Here is a 15,749-nt window from a genome sequence, read left to right on the forward strand (position 1 = left end):
CAAGAAAAAATTAATAATCATTTATTGGAACCTGCAGACAGCCACAGGAGACCTCAAGGCATATTAATCTACTGTAATACCATGCAAAACAAACAAACAAAAGAAGACAACTGATAATCTCCATTCAACCTTCTTTCCACTCTCCTCTCAGATCATTAAATTGCATCATCATATTCTCTCACAGATTTCCTGCCAAAAACCTGACAGCTACACGCAAATTACTCCATGGCATTGTTAGGTCTTAATCTTAAAGACTGTGCATGTGCTTCCTTTTTGCTTATGTGAATAACTGTTATATAGCCAATGTGATTACTCACAGTGCATGACATCAAATACATACATGTAAATCTTTGCAAGATCAGAGCCTTGGTCATTGATTTTCCAGATTTTGAAGTTACTTATGTCTGTAATTTTAGAAGCATTATATTAACCTAAAATCAAGAGTAATATATACATTTACAAGCATATCCTACTCATTTCCACAGCATTGGTGGTTAGTGTGAATGAAAGTTGTCCTTAGTACACTACTAGGACTATGAATTTTCCAGAAAAAGGGAAGTATTTTGTAGCAAATATAGTCAAGACTAAATAGAAGATTTATGGCTCAAAGGAGTAGATCTCAAGCTAATTATGAACACTTGCAAAATAAGATAGTGTTTCCTTTATATCTAGTTCAGCCACCTTGTTAAGTAAATGGTGATTAGATGCTATTGAATAGCATGAGAACCACAAAGAGAACCTGCAAGTGTTTATAAGGAACTTCAAACTCCTACCAAGAGGAAAGGCAAGATGGAAAGCATAGTTATGCTTATTTATAATGTGGAAAGTGTATGTTGATGAGAAGCAGCAGTCAGTGTCTCAGGAAGAAATTAGAAGGCTGAGAAAGTCTCTGAAGACAATGGTACTGCTGTATTCAAGCATCATAACAAGTAGGAAAAGCTTTTTATATATCTAACATACTCAGACTGCTTCATGAGACAGTAAGTCACTGTATTTGTGTCAGTCAGTTAGAAAAGTAGGTTCCTTTTCTAGGTTTAGCAACAAGACATAAACAAAGGCAAACCATGTTAGGTGGTAAGCACTTCATGCTAAAGCTACTCAATTTAAAAAGCAATAACACAACATGCAATAATGTAATTTAATACCTTTATGAACAACACAGTGACCAGTAGTCAATTGTCCCTTTCTCAAGGCAATTTCAAACATTTACTTTCATTTTCAGTTATGCACACTGAGTTACTATTTACAATGACTTAGCAAACTACTACCCCTATAAGTTCACATGCATGCGCTTTATTGGTACATAATCTTTATGAAGAACACTGTCCTTTAAAATATTTTAAGCTCTTTTTTGCCATATATAGAATTAAAAATGCTCTCGATTTTACCATTATTATTAAAAATCAAAATCTGTTAATGGACATTGGTTCAATTAAGTTTTTTCACAATGGACTAATCCAACAGCTATAGAGGTTGAATTTGGGCTCACTGCACCCAGTAGCAGCTACTGTATCCCCTTTCTGCTACTGTACCTACTTGACCTGTTTAATATTGTGCTCAGGCAGGGCACAGGAGCATTTGTCTCTTCTGAGTGACAGAAGCACCTTCTGCTCAGTTGTTCCCCACCTCCTCCATTAAAAAAGGAGCATATCAAACATAAGCATCCCACAGACCAGATCCAGCCTCCAAGTTGCTCCATGAACCTAGCAAAGAAATTATGCAGAAATATGTAGCTGGAAATGGAATCTTCACCATAGAGGTCACAGAACAAGCAGGCCAGTGAAGAACAAGAAGTTGCTGAATATAAATCACTTTGTACATATGGCATGAGGACATAATGTGGTATTTAGCTAGTAAAAGGCAAGGATTAATTTACTGGAAAGGTTAAGGAAACTGTAGCTTATCATTGCCATTCACTAACAGGGAAGGCAATCATCCATTGAATGATTTCATGGTTAGTAAGGTAATTCACAAATGCTCCCATCAGATTCCTTTTGATCTTTCAAGAGTATGTCTCATCTTGAACGAATATTCTTCTGTCTCTTGAATGAGTAAATGTTAATTCTCCTGTACTTTGTTAGGAAGGGTAGATACTCTGTTATATATTACTCAAACTATGTATTTAATTCTCCTTAACCAATAAGAACATCTCAGAATTTGCAGTACCTGTTAGTATTAGCAAAGGCTTATCACAAACCACAGCAACATATGAAAGTTGTTCAGAGAAGTATCTACCAGTAGGCTACATGCAGATGTCTTTGGCAGCATGCCTAGAAAGCCATGAAATTCAAGGTGTTCAATAAATTCCCACATCATATTCTCGGGCCATTTGGGGTTTCTGGTCAAAATGTACAACTTGAATTTTCCCAAAAGACCAGGCAGACCTGAAATATGGGAAGCTTACTAATGTCTGCAGCATACTTCTATAAGCCAACAAAGAGACTACAAGTTTATTTGGGACACATGCCACCATAATATTTGGAGTCTGGACTTTTTATTTTTTTTCAAAGGATATCAGAAAGAGAACCAACCAAAACTGCAAATGTTTACTAATGGGAAATGTTAAAGAATGGTCTTAAGACTTAAGACCTTTTTACTGATAGAACAAGAACATTAGAATTACCAACAGGGCTAACTTTTCTGTGGCCTTCCACCTCCAGTGTAGACTTACAGGATTCTCCCTCAGCAGTCTGCACAATGTCTTGCTCACCACAGTCCAGATTCTCCTTGTCATATTAGGGAAACCTACCACAGCATCAACTTCCATGTGCAGATTCTAGTCTGTAAATATTAAGACCCAAAGCATTGAAAAGGTACTGTTAGTAACTTGTGTTATATCAGAGCAGACAACCCTTTGAAGGTGGAAAGCTTGATTCAAAATTATGCCAGCTGCTTACTATTGCATATAGCTTACTAGAGTGAGAGAAGATTTGGTGGGAAATCAGGGGGTGGCAGGCTTTGATTAATTACATAAAGAAAGCTAAGCTGATTCACCAGTAGTAGAGGGTGCCACTACACTGTGGAACCTCCCACACAGGCTACCTCACCTTGCTAAGCAAGGGTTAACAGTACCATCTTCTTTCACCAGAGAAATGTGGCCAATGGATCAACTGTGATAATGCTTTTCCATGAACGTTAAGTGATATACTTTCATTTTCCAGCTACAAGAATCTTGCCTACCTCTCATTGCTTTTAAGATAAAATCAAACTTGCTCTCCCTCTTCCCCTCATCTATATGTAACTTCAAAATAGTTAAAAACTCCCCAAAGTTACAATATTACCATAGTAGTATTAACATAGTAATATTACAATATTACCAATATGTCATGAACATGGTGTGACTACTGTTTTACTTGGGTGAAAAATGTGTTTAAGTTACGTATTCACTGTTTTAAAAAGATAATCTGAATTTATGCTTGTAATAACATTTTATGTAAAACTTCTCAAATGATTTATTTATCAACATTAATCTACAAATATCAATCTAGTACTACTCTGGTCAGATTACTAACATTTCAGGTGGGGCCTTTTTAATTTAAAATTATTGAACTTTATTACATTATGTCAACACCTTAAGATTTTTTTTTTTTCTTAAGAGACTGAAACAAAGGTTTGGAAGCCATTTGAAAACACTCTACCTTAAAACACACATTTTATTTATAAAGAAACTCCTAACATTTCCATCAAGGCCCACTATAGGTCTCGTCTGAAAGGCCAAATACTAGTATCTTTCATTCTTTTAACTCTAATATTGTCTTCATCTATTTCTGTATCAATTTCAATCTTCTGAACCCTTCCAAAGGTCTTTCAAGGTATACTGCTTATTCCTTTTTTATTTTCATCATCACAGAATCACAGAATGTTAGGGATTGGAAGGGACCTTGGAAGATCATCTAGTCCAATCCCCCTGCCGGAGCAGGACCACTTAGATGCGGTTACACAGGAAGGTGTCCAGGTGGGTTTTGAATGTCTCCAGAGTAGGAGACTCCACAACCCCCCTGGGCAGCCTGTTCCAGTGCTCTGATACCCTCACTGAGAAGTTTCTTCTCAAATTTAAGTGGAACCTCTTGTGTTCCAGTTTGAACCCATTGTACCGTGTCCTACCATTGGTTGTCACCGAGAAGAGCCTGGCTCCATCCTCATGACACTCACCCTTTATATATTTGTAAACATTAATAACGTCACCCCTCAGTCTCCTCCAAGCTAAAGAGCCCCAGCTCCCTCAGCATTTCCTCATAAGGGAGATGTTCTACTCCCTTAACCATCTTCGTTGCCCTGCACTGGACTGCCATCATCCCTATAAAACTATTAGCAGGAAAAAACATATTGTCACCTCTTTAACTGTAAAAAAAGCTTTTTATACATTTATATTGCTGGTTTGAGACAGTATTTTTCAAGAATTTGTATAAATTAATCATTTTAAATGTAGTCAGTGCTTTTTTCTAAGCATTCACATCTCTTACTTATGAAACATCTTATTTCTAAAATAGCTTATTCATGAAATTGACATACAAATGTCAAAATTACCATGAAGACTTAAATTCTCACACATCGAATTGAGGATTGCATCTGCCTTAGGGCAGCTGGAATACTTTTTTCCGTGTAAGAATATAGTTTAAAGTATAATTAGGTCCTATTAATGCTGGATTTTCATGCCTATGACTAGTATGTTGTTAAGCCTCTAAGAAATACAAAGTTTTCTACTATTAACAGAGACATTTCAATGCTACAGATTAAATAAGCAAGCAAGACTAAATTTACTTACATGTTTATCTGTGAATAAAAGCCTAGTGTATTGAATAATTCAAATTGCAACTCTGTAACTCACTGCTCCTAATGTAAGAATACTAAGCAAGGTAGTCTGTAGTTACTACATAAATGAGAATAACTCTTACAATATTAGAATAATGAACTTCAAATTCATGTTGAACACTATTTCATTTTTCTTTAATAAACCTTATTGATTAACTACTAATGAATATTAAGCAGGAAATATAGTGAGATACTTTGCCAGATGTTAAAATTTACTTCCATATTTAACATTGATTATGAAGGGAAATTATTTCCTCTGTTAGTGACTTTGATTGTCAGGTGAGTTATTATATCTGACACTTAGTACACACACACACTTTTAAGAATAGGCAATAATAAACATGATGAAAGCTATGACTATTCTGCTCTGAAGGAACAAAGAGTGAAAATGAAAATATATTCCCAAAGGAAATAGAGATTGACCTCTGCCTATCATGTTTTCTTTAAGAATCAAGCATTGCAAATCCAGGTTTTGTATGAAGAATATCAGCCAGCAAACGTCTGCTACTTCTTACTTACAAGGCCAAATTTAAAAGCTGTTTCCAACTTACAAAATGTATTGTAATGCAAGAGTTCTATAAGACTAGATAGAGTACTAACTACATTAAAAGATCTAACTGAAAGTACAAGCACGGTTCACGCTTACCACTTCATTTACATTAAAGAACAGAAACTAACTCTTCAGCTTTATTTACAAGTGAAAAATATTGAGATGTCCTCATTTGTATTTTAACCAACTTTCTAACAACAGTCAATTAAGAAACGGGACAACTGTTCTTGTTTAGAGGCAGATAAAAAGATTTAGAAGACCAAAACTGCAAAGGATGCCAGCAATGCTTTGGCTATTTTACTGTTGGTTTACTTCTTAATATGAAATAAAAATCACTTTCACCTGGCCTATAGAATCCTACTAACTCAGAGTCTGCCATTTCCCAAAAGTTACTGAAGTAAGTGGAAGCAATTCAGCCTCTCATGGCTGAAGCAGAGGCTGTGTGTAGCATCCTAGTGATAGCATCCTAGACTCCTTATGAATTTCTTCTAAAACTCTGCTTAAAAGTTTCCTTTACTGGCATGCTGTAGAAAAAATGAAAAAGCTTTAATAATAGGCTGCATGTGCACTTAAATCACTAATGCAAATCAAATACTAACTCATTATTTCTAGTATTCAGCCATTTCTTTTCACAATAATCTGTATTTTTTGCTGTTGTACCAGTGGAACCTTATCTATTTTTGTTAGGTATACTACAGCCAATAAAGCTAAAGTAAAATTAGCTCTTTCTCATGTTTGATGCGGTACAAACACAGATGCTCCATCCATGCTCAGAGTTTATAAAATAATTTTAACTACAAAATGAAGTTATGGATGAACCATAAAAAAGGCATTTTTATCTACAATTTAGTGCAAATCATATAAGTATGTCTTGCTCCTTTCTTCTAAAGGAGATACGTGGTGAGAATAATCCTAAATTCCACTGTGCCAAGTCCTGCACAAAGGAAAAAATTACAGCACCTGCCCTCTGAAAAGTCTTCTATTGGGATGAGTGGCTGGGGTTGGGGACATGGTTGCAATCTCAGTGTTTTCATGGAGAGAAGACCTGTTCTGCAGGAACTGGACAGATATATGTTTCTACATAGCAAAGCTGTTTGACGTCATTGTCTTTCAAACACCGGCAGTTGAAATCCACCACTGACACATGCAAATTTATTCATGAGGTTTTCAAAATTAGCATGCATCCCTAAAGACATCAGTGAACCTTCTGCTTCTAAGTGGAGCTGATCATTTTTGAAAAATAAACCAATCAAATAAATTACAGGCTTTGGTTATCCCAGGTTTTCCAGACAACAAATTGGCAATCAAAGCACTCAGTATGATACACTTTTAGGCATGTAGCATAATGCTAGTATTACAGAGATTGTGAACAAGTTGATATTTCTGAGATGTTATGACCTTTTACTTTGTTAGAATACACTTTAGTGTTCACATGTAGCTTACATTTCAGCCAGATTTTCTACATACTTTCAGCTCTTGGACAGCTACAGACAGCTGAGTAGCAAATACCTTTGAAATGTCCTCCCCAACCTCTACCAACTTGCAAGCAAAGGAAATATGTCAAGGAAAAAAAGGGGGAAAAGCAAGTGTTCCAATACTTTAAAAGAGAAAATTAATACAGTTTATTCTTACTTTCGTTTTTTACAGCTTTACATAAGAAAACTGCTGGACAGCAGCCTTATCTCAATTTACAATGTTTAAGGGTGCTGATGCCAAGAAAAAAAAAACACACACAAACACACTTTCCAAGGTCAATAGAAAGAAAACTGGGGAGGAAGGGGGGAAGGAAAGTAAGGAGGGAAGGAGAGAGGGAGGGGAGTTGTCCATTTATGCTTTCTAATCATTACTTTGAACTATACAGTTCCTAGTAATTAATTATTTTTGGAAAACAGATGTAATATATTTCCCTGCTGACAATTTTACAAGATACAGCCACAAACAAATTGTGTTAAATGCTAAAATGTACAGAGATAATGTAAGGCAGAAGGTCATTGTTTGGAACGACAGTGGTAAGAATTATGTTTACACTTATTAATATACTATCACATAAAATTCTCTAAAATAACAAGACTTCCAAATGTGCAAGCCTCTTACTAAAGCTATCTTTATTGTATTTATGAAATGCATCAATATAAAACTATTCACTTCCATCATGGCTGCAAGCAAGACGTAATGCTGTTCAGTGGGAGGTTCAAAGCATCTGGTGTGAAGAGCACAGGAGCTGATAAGCAGTGACAATTTATACTCCCATCGATTTTGTGGAAAGCAGAGGAGAAAGAAATAAAGAAACAGTTCCAGTCGAGGTGGCAGGAGGACAAAAATCAGAATATATTATAGTTGCTGGGATACTACGCTTAGAAAAGCTAGTCCAGATGACCTGGAACTATACTATGGGTATCAATTAAACACTTAAACAGAATATTCTAAATGAAAGGAAAAACCAACCAACCAAAAAAAACAACAAACAAAACCAAACAAAGAAACAAAAAACCCAACCCACACACCAGGAACTATGAAAGAGAAGTATCAAATCACACTAGTAACAGCCCATATTTTTCAAATGTAAAGTCCAAACCTTAGAGAGACCCACGATTTCATAATCATCCCTATACTACAATTCCAAAATCTGCATTCAAGCACTCAAAATAAATTAAAAAATGAAAACATTTTTTCATTTTCCTCCTGCATTGCAAATTTTCTTCAAAGTCTAAATACATTTTTAAAGTTCTTGTGATCCAAAGTGTGAACACAACAGGTTGAAGTGACAGGTTCACAGGTATGGTCACAGCAACTAAGCAGCATCCCCTTCCACAGCAATGAGGAAAAATACATATAATTTGCAAGCTCTTAACATTCTCCTGTCACTGTCTGTGGTGACAGCTGGGTACCACTAAAGGGAAAAAAGGCTGAACACATGGCATTGTAAATGGGGGGTAGGAGGTAAGTAGTGTTAGCTGTTGTAATTACACTATTAATCACACAATTTTGAGTGGTGATTGGTCATTCAGCTGCTTATCATATGAACAATGAGGACACAGTTTATCAATGTTCTTTTAATAAATAAAATAATTCACTTTTTTCTGATTTATTCTCTCTAATAAGAATTTAAAGATTTGCATTTCCCACTGTTCCTTCAGTCAATATCATTCAGTAACAATGAAGTATATTGATTCAGTGGTCAAACAGTTTAACTCACTTGTTTTAAGCAGGAAAAAAAAATGCATTTCAGACTTTAAAAAAACTAATGTCATCAATTTCTGAATGTAAAACACACTAATTAATTTGAACCATACAATAAAGGCATTACACTAATTAATTTGAACCATACAATAAAGGCATTGACTTTACATTTAGGAAAAAAAAGACAAACTGTCTTGTACTTTCTCATTATTTCTGCCATTTGCAAATAACGAAATTCAACTGAAGAAACTGCTGAAATCACCAACCAGATACTAATCTATTTATCTATAAACATAAGTATGTATACACACAGAGCGGGAACATATATATACTCCTTTAGTCTTCTCATGACTACCTACCCTGCATCTAAATCCAGTCAAGACCATAAACAATACAAAGCTGCATTCTGTCTAAATGGGTCACTTATAATGAGAAAGAGTGACATTTACATGTAGAACGCAGATTGATCAGGGAGTGGAAAAACAGAATATGGCATCAGTGCAGAAAAATATGCCTTTACAGGCAACTTATATTAAATTATTTGGCAAGTTCCTAAATCCTCCTCAAAAATGGAAGTGAATTAAAAATAAATGCAAAATGAAAAATACACATTATGTAATGTAGTAAATATTCACTAAGATTACACTTTCTGCTTGCAATAAAGAGAAGAAACCTTGATTCCTTTCACTACTGTAATGTTACTTGTAGAGAATAACACTTAAGTGAAAAGATGAAAACCACTATATTTCTTAGAGACCCACAAATTAATAAACAGTCTGCAATAATATCCAGTTGCACCTTTAAGTGCTAACACATCCCATCATTTTCAGTTATTTTCAACTTGAACAGAAACAGTGAAACAGAAATGCTCTACACTTGCTGTGTACATCTTGCTAAAGCAATTTCAGCTGCAATGTGCAAACAAATTTTGGCAAAATGCAAATCTGTACAATACAAATATGAGAACTATAGCAAGGCTGCTTCAACACTTTGCAAAACAGAAGTGGAAAAAAAGCAGAGGGATATTTCAATACTGCCTAAATAATTAAAAAAATACACCCCATGTCTTTGTTCAGTCTGGACTCTTATTCAAGGTGTAAATACTGGCTATATTGTTAGATATCCAACTGCAACTGGCTCCAAATATTGTGTGAGTAGCTCTCTCATAGTTCACACTAGACTCCCTTGACCCAGCTAGACAAGCGTGAAAACATGAAATAAATGGAATGTTAACAAAGACTGGTCGGGAAGCAGGCTGCATTAAATGCTTGCAATATTATTAGTATAGATGTAAAATTTGCTATTTAGGTTCTTTTAAGGCTAGATATCAGATGACAGTCACTATATTAATGCTAGGTGCTATTGCAGAGAGATAAATGAAGTAAATGGTATGAAAGAAAAAAAAAATCTTTCCCCATATGCCACATAAGGATATTCAGTAACATTACAGCATGCTGCTAAAGCAAACAAGGAACTGCAAAATAATACTCTCATTGCAAAAAAGAAAGCAATTTTATCACAATACCTTTCTGTGTTTGTCCCTCTTCCATATTCTCTTCCATGGCTACCTTTCTTCACTAGAAACAGCTACAGAGAATTAATCAAAAGCTTCAGTCAGATGCAGGAAAAAGTGTGGATTTTTTTTTCCCTGGGAAGCTCCAACAGCAGAGGCTTAGGCAAGTCCTCAGAGCTTAGCTAAGGCTCCCTCACTCTCCTTGTTTGCTTGGAGACAGGCTGTCAAGTGTAATTTCATTCAAATTACTCTTCCGTGAAGATTATCAATTTTTCTTCTCAAAGCTGCCCATTGTGTACCACTGTAAGCAGGTATTCAAATGAACAGCCTGTGAATTTTGGGGGAAAATTTGGTCTGAGCCCTTATGGCAATGACACGGATTCATAAGGCTCACTTTGCACATAAAATGAAGAAAAGAAATTGAGGTTTGTATTGAAAACTGTGTTTTAAATTGGAAACAGGCTGTACTGAAAACAGATGGAGGGGTGTCCTCCTAACGGGAAACAGACCACCAACCCATAATTCCCCCTATTTGCTACTGAAGTGGGAAAGCCCAGATGCCTGTGGGTTCTTTATGCTGTATTCCTTCTCTCTCTCTCCCCCTCCTGCCCCCCCCTTCCCCCTCCTTCTGTATCAGCACATTTAAGAATAATATGATTCTTCATTTCCTTCATTCTCATATATCTGTATCATCTGGAACTAAAAACAGATATACGCTATTACCCCTATAATATTCTCAAAAACAGATTTATAACAGTACTATTTTGTATGCAACTGTGTATTCATAGACACATACAAGCACAATTTCATATGTGACATTAATAACTGCAAATTATATGCACCCTACATATTATCTGTCAGTGCCACAGCAAATAGGAATTTAGGAGCAGTTCAGAGTTATAAAACAGTACTTGCATCATTTTTTTTTCTGATTGCTAATATCCAAAATGGACTGTACACTTGAAATCCCTATGAAAAGAAACAGTGACTGTCTTAAAATGGTGAAGCAGCACATGTGGGTATGTATGTGAGGAAGCATGTACAAACATGCATACTGTTAGGAATTTACTCAGGAAAAGCACAGGTTAAATACATTGTGAGGGCACCTACTCATTTGGGGAGCTCTGCAGTCTGATTTGGAATGCAAATTGGATGCTGCAGTCTAGCAATAAATTACCATCTTTGTACCTTGGTCTACAGAGTAGAATGTAACATCATTTTAAGACTCATAATTTCACCAAAAGTGAAATTGGAACAAGTCAAATTTTTCTTTACAGTTTTCACTTCTCATCCTTCTAGGGAAAACAGTGACTAAAGCTTATTTGTGTTTACATATAAATTATAACTAGCTCATCCATTTATTTTATGATATCTAAATAGATTGACCTAGTGCTGCCGTCTAAGTCCCCAAAACAAGAATAAAGTTGGTTTGAGTTTGTTTTGTTTGGCTGGTCAGGGTTCTTTTGTTTGTCTGGGGTTTTTTTGGTGTTTTTTTTTTGGTGGTTTTTTTTTTGTTTGTTTGGTTCATTGCGTTTTTTTTATGCTGTTGTTGTCTCTCTCATGTTTGGGGGGCTGCTGGTTTTTGGGGTTGTATTTTTTTTAAAACACAGTTTGTATATAAATCTTTTCAAATCTGGTTCATACCGGTATATATTTTATAGATGAAGGATACAGAGGATACAATTTTTATATATAATTGAATAACTGAACGCACATTTATTTAGTTACCCAATGTATTTCCTACTCCTTTTTTCCTTTTTAATTCACCTTTCTAGGACTCTGTTTTCTGGAATAACTGAAAAACAATAATCAGGTTTTTTAGTTCTCAGATCTAACTGATCGTTTCAAAATCAACACATCAAGACTTCCTACAGACATGGAAGTGCTGTGACATCATAGCATCTAAGTGTCTTCCATCTTTCTAGGAATTATTCCTTCAGTCAGAATTTTTTTTAAAGGAATATTTCTTTCAAAACAGAAGATTTCCTGTGTAAGTCTCCTCTGTAATACTTTTTTTCCAAAGCATTTTCTTACATAAGCATTAATAAATCTTCATATTTTAAAAAGTGTCTGGCAAACATTTTACTTAGTGTGACAATTGCTTCTACACTTTTATTTTTTTCCTTGATAGCACCAAATATGTGAGATAACCAACCTCTTTGACAGGGATATTTGCAACAAAGGAATCTATAGGTTGCATGCAATACCAAATGACCTCATTACTTGAAACAATCATGCAAACTTTATTTCAAATATAAAAAGTATCTAAAAAAAAAAAATGGCTGGAAAGAGATAGCTGGGAGAGGATACAATAAAGATTGTACAATAATGAGTGACAAAAGAAAGCTGAATAAGAAACTTGTTCAGTACAGGGGGGGGGCTGCAAAGAAAGTAGACTCAGAAGAAAGCAAGAGCACAGTATACAATGTGTAATTAAGCTGTGGAAATTGTTACAGAAGGGCCTTGTAGAGGGGAAGAAAACAAAACAAAACAGCAGCAAGGAGAAACTGAATCACAGTGAGTCATGGATATGAAGATGTACCTCTGAATCAGGAGTTCCCAAGCTCCAAATTATTGGAGAGTCAGGAATATGTAGTGTAAAAGTTTTATTTTCTTGTTATATTACTTATGCTTTTGTACACAAATATATGAGATGTTGGGCTGAGTGTATCCTTGGCCTAGTCCCCACTATGGTCATTTTCACATCAGGTTTACACAAGCCTTCATTTTAATGACAGGACTTCTAGCTTCCTAAAAAGCCTACAATCTTATGTCAAAGGTTAAGATGAAATAACAGTAACTGGTGAAGCAAAATACGGCATTGCCAAACAATGGCTTTGAGCTTCCCCCTGACCCCTTGCAATGATCTATTTTTCTGCATGGATATTATTGCCATAAAGGTATTAATAGGGACTCCTGATAAACACCAACTTCTCCAAACTACACAAGTGTCAAAGCTCCTTCTTAAGAGGATGCTGATTAGTTTCAGGTGCTATTAACTGGCCATTAATTCACAGCTCCTGTATGAGCATGTGCAAGAGAGGATGTGAGAGAGAATTTATGTCAGCTTCTGCCATATTTAACTGCATTTTATTAACATATTAATGTTGAGACAGAAATCTGCCTCCTAGATGATTCTTTAAAAGCTACTCCAAGATGAAATTATGAATAGGTGTTATCCCTAAAATCAAACAACAGGAAAGCTCTGCAAGTATTAAGAAGAGTAATAAACAAAGTCAGAAAGTGCCAACTTTATGTGATTTTTCTAAGCAGCAACCATAGGGGCTTTCCTTCTTCTGCATACTGTGAAATGTATTTACCACCAGTTACGCACAAGCTCCTTCCGTTAAAGCCATACCCAGAAACTACCCAAGCTGTGAACCTGCCCTTTCTGAGCACATTTCTGCCACAGAAAAAAAAAAATATTTTAGTAGGAACTACATGTGATTGTCTAAAACTCCCTCTTGAGATGAGATGATGAGATTATTGGTGCAAGTGATCATTGGACAACCACACCGTTTGTAAATGGCAAGGCAAGACAGAACATGCAACTGTCTAATGAGACTAAATAAACAGTTAATCAAGAGAATAATTAGAAGTTGATAACATTAACAGATCCCCTGGTGTCCATTATGATATTATGAATTGTGGTTGAGCACTTGCAGCTTTAAACAGCAAGACACCAGACTTTTACTCCCAGTTTGGTGTGGTCTTCAAATCAGTTCACCACTCCATCCTTCCATCCTATTGATTTTCAACTAGATAATAATGATAATGTTGTGGTACAACGATATCTTGATACCTAATTTAAAAGTACAATGTTATTAATGTTGCTAACACTACTACCTCAATAAATGAGCAAGAAAAAATCAAAAACCAGCTCGAATTACCTCAGCTATGTTGCAATGCTTTGCTTAGGACTGCATGAACAAGATGTGATGGACCTGGGGAATGAAGCAATACCTGTTCTTTGTGTTTCAGGGGAATTCACATTGGACTAATGCCCATAAGGTCTCACAGACTGACTGCCCTTTAGGGGCTGGGGCAGTATAAGGTGCACCTCTTGAAAGCATGTTCTGGTTTGATTATAAGAATAACCACCTCTGTTCTTAGAGAATGTTCTGTAATATAAACCAGCATACAGCAGGTGGGGAAAACTGGGACATTGACTTCAAAAGCTCACTCCTGAACTCACCAGAACACTAATATAGACACAAATGCAGTAATTATTTTATGAAAATTAGGCAGATTATGGAAATCTGTAAAATGTTCACAGATAAAAAAAAAAAAAGAAAAACTGGATGCTCAAATTTGATATTTAGAGTGCTCCATGATTAATATTTCTATTTTATATTCAAAACAGAAATACAACTATAAAATGATGGCACAGGGCACAAGATATTTCACTTTTGGAATATACCAAAAGAGTAAGTTTAGAGGAAGCACTGAGAAGCTTTAAGACTTCCACAATGTGTCTAATTGCCTGTTCTGGGATGTGCATTTCTTATTTACAGCTTCACAAGATACTTATCAAAATTAACAAACAACACATGGTCCATTTCAGAGTTTAACTCATGCCGGACATTCACACAAGTGTTCAGGGAAATGAGAAATGCTTAATGACATGAAAAATTATCCAAATTAGTGGTGAAATGAAACGTTAAGAGAGGAAGGAAGGAAGCAGAAGGTAAAATGTAGCATTGATAGAATATTGTTGCTCATCCCATTGATGGGATTGTGTATAGTTCTACTAATTCCCCAAAATTATGTTTCTGGGGAAATTACATTATTCTAAAGGAACAAAGTACCAGTTTAGAACAGGTAGTTATCAAAGAAATAGCAGGATGGTCATTTAACAAAGACATTTCAGAATAGGACTTCACATGATACAAGTGAGTCTACTACTACTTAAAATAAATATTTCCATTCTGACTAATACAATCAAACATTGTTTGTTATACAGAGATAAAAAGAAAAAGTGATTTGCAAACACAAGAACACTAACAAAGAGTTTTGAAAGGTTATTCTAATCCTATTTGTGCTCAAGTCTGGACATTACATTTGACAAAAGTATAATAGACATCCTTTCTTTAACAACCTTAATTTATTCTCATTTCTTTGTACAAGCTTCTAGAATCTAACACTTCTAGCAACCGGGATTTTCTTGAAGAGAAGACTGTGAAGGGTGAAGGAGACCTCCTTGCATATAGCCTTGTTAGGTTCTATACTAATAACCACTAACATAATTATCATGTTCAGAAAAATTAACCCCTTTGTGAAATTATCATCTGGTTAAAAGTATTTATTCACTGAGAAAATCTTTCACCACTGTGTATGATATCCAGCCTTAAAACACAACATATAAGAATTTGTTCCTCTTGGTACTCAAATGTATTTAATTCACACGGTTTCAATCCAGAGAACATAGTAAAAACTGATTAATAGGACCCCTGATTCAGAATACCAATCTTAATAAACATCCAGATTATTATCTGTAGCCATTGTATTATCCATAGCTTAAAACCTTTAGTCTGACTGGATATGTTTCATAATTATTATCAGTAAAGTTTTACTTTTGAAAATAAATAAAGCTTTCCTAATTAAAAGGAGTTAACACTGCCAATACCATCCACCTGAAATTCTGAAGAACCTGAAACATTTTGATAACTATAAATAAGAAAATTATGCCTTTTT

The 15,749-nt window shown here is 35.3% G+C and overlaps 1 protein-coding gene across 1 annotated transcript in view; it reads right to left on the minus strand.

Annotated features, from left to right (window-relative positions):
- Nucleotides 1-10,104, minus strand: part of GPM6A (glycoprotein M6A) — a gene marked incomplete at both ends in the record, with an annotated part of 107,770 nt that extends 97,666 nt beyond the window's left edge. Inside the window, one exon of the mRNA XM_082051805.1 lies at nucleotides 10,068-10,104. Within this exon, the coding sequence (XP_081907931.1) occupies nucleotides 10,068-10,104 (37 nt within the window). The remainder of the gene's footprint in view (nucleotides 1-10,067) is intronic.
- Nucleotides 10,105-15,749: the final 5,645 nt, after the last annotated feature.

The sequence above is a fragment of the Streptopelia decaocto genome (genome assembly GCF_964273445.1).
Source record: "Streptopelia decaocto genome assembly, chromosome: 4".
NCBI lineage: Eukaryota > Metazoa > Chordata > Aves > Columbiformes > Columbidae > Streptopelia > Streptopelia decaocto.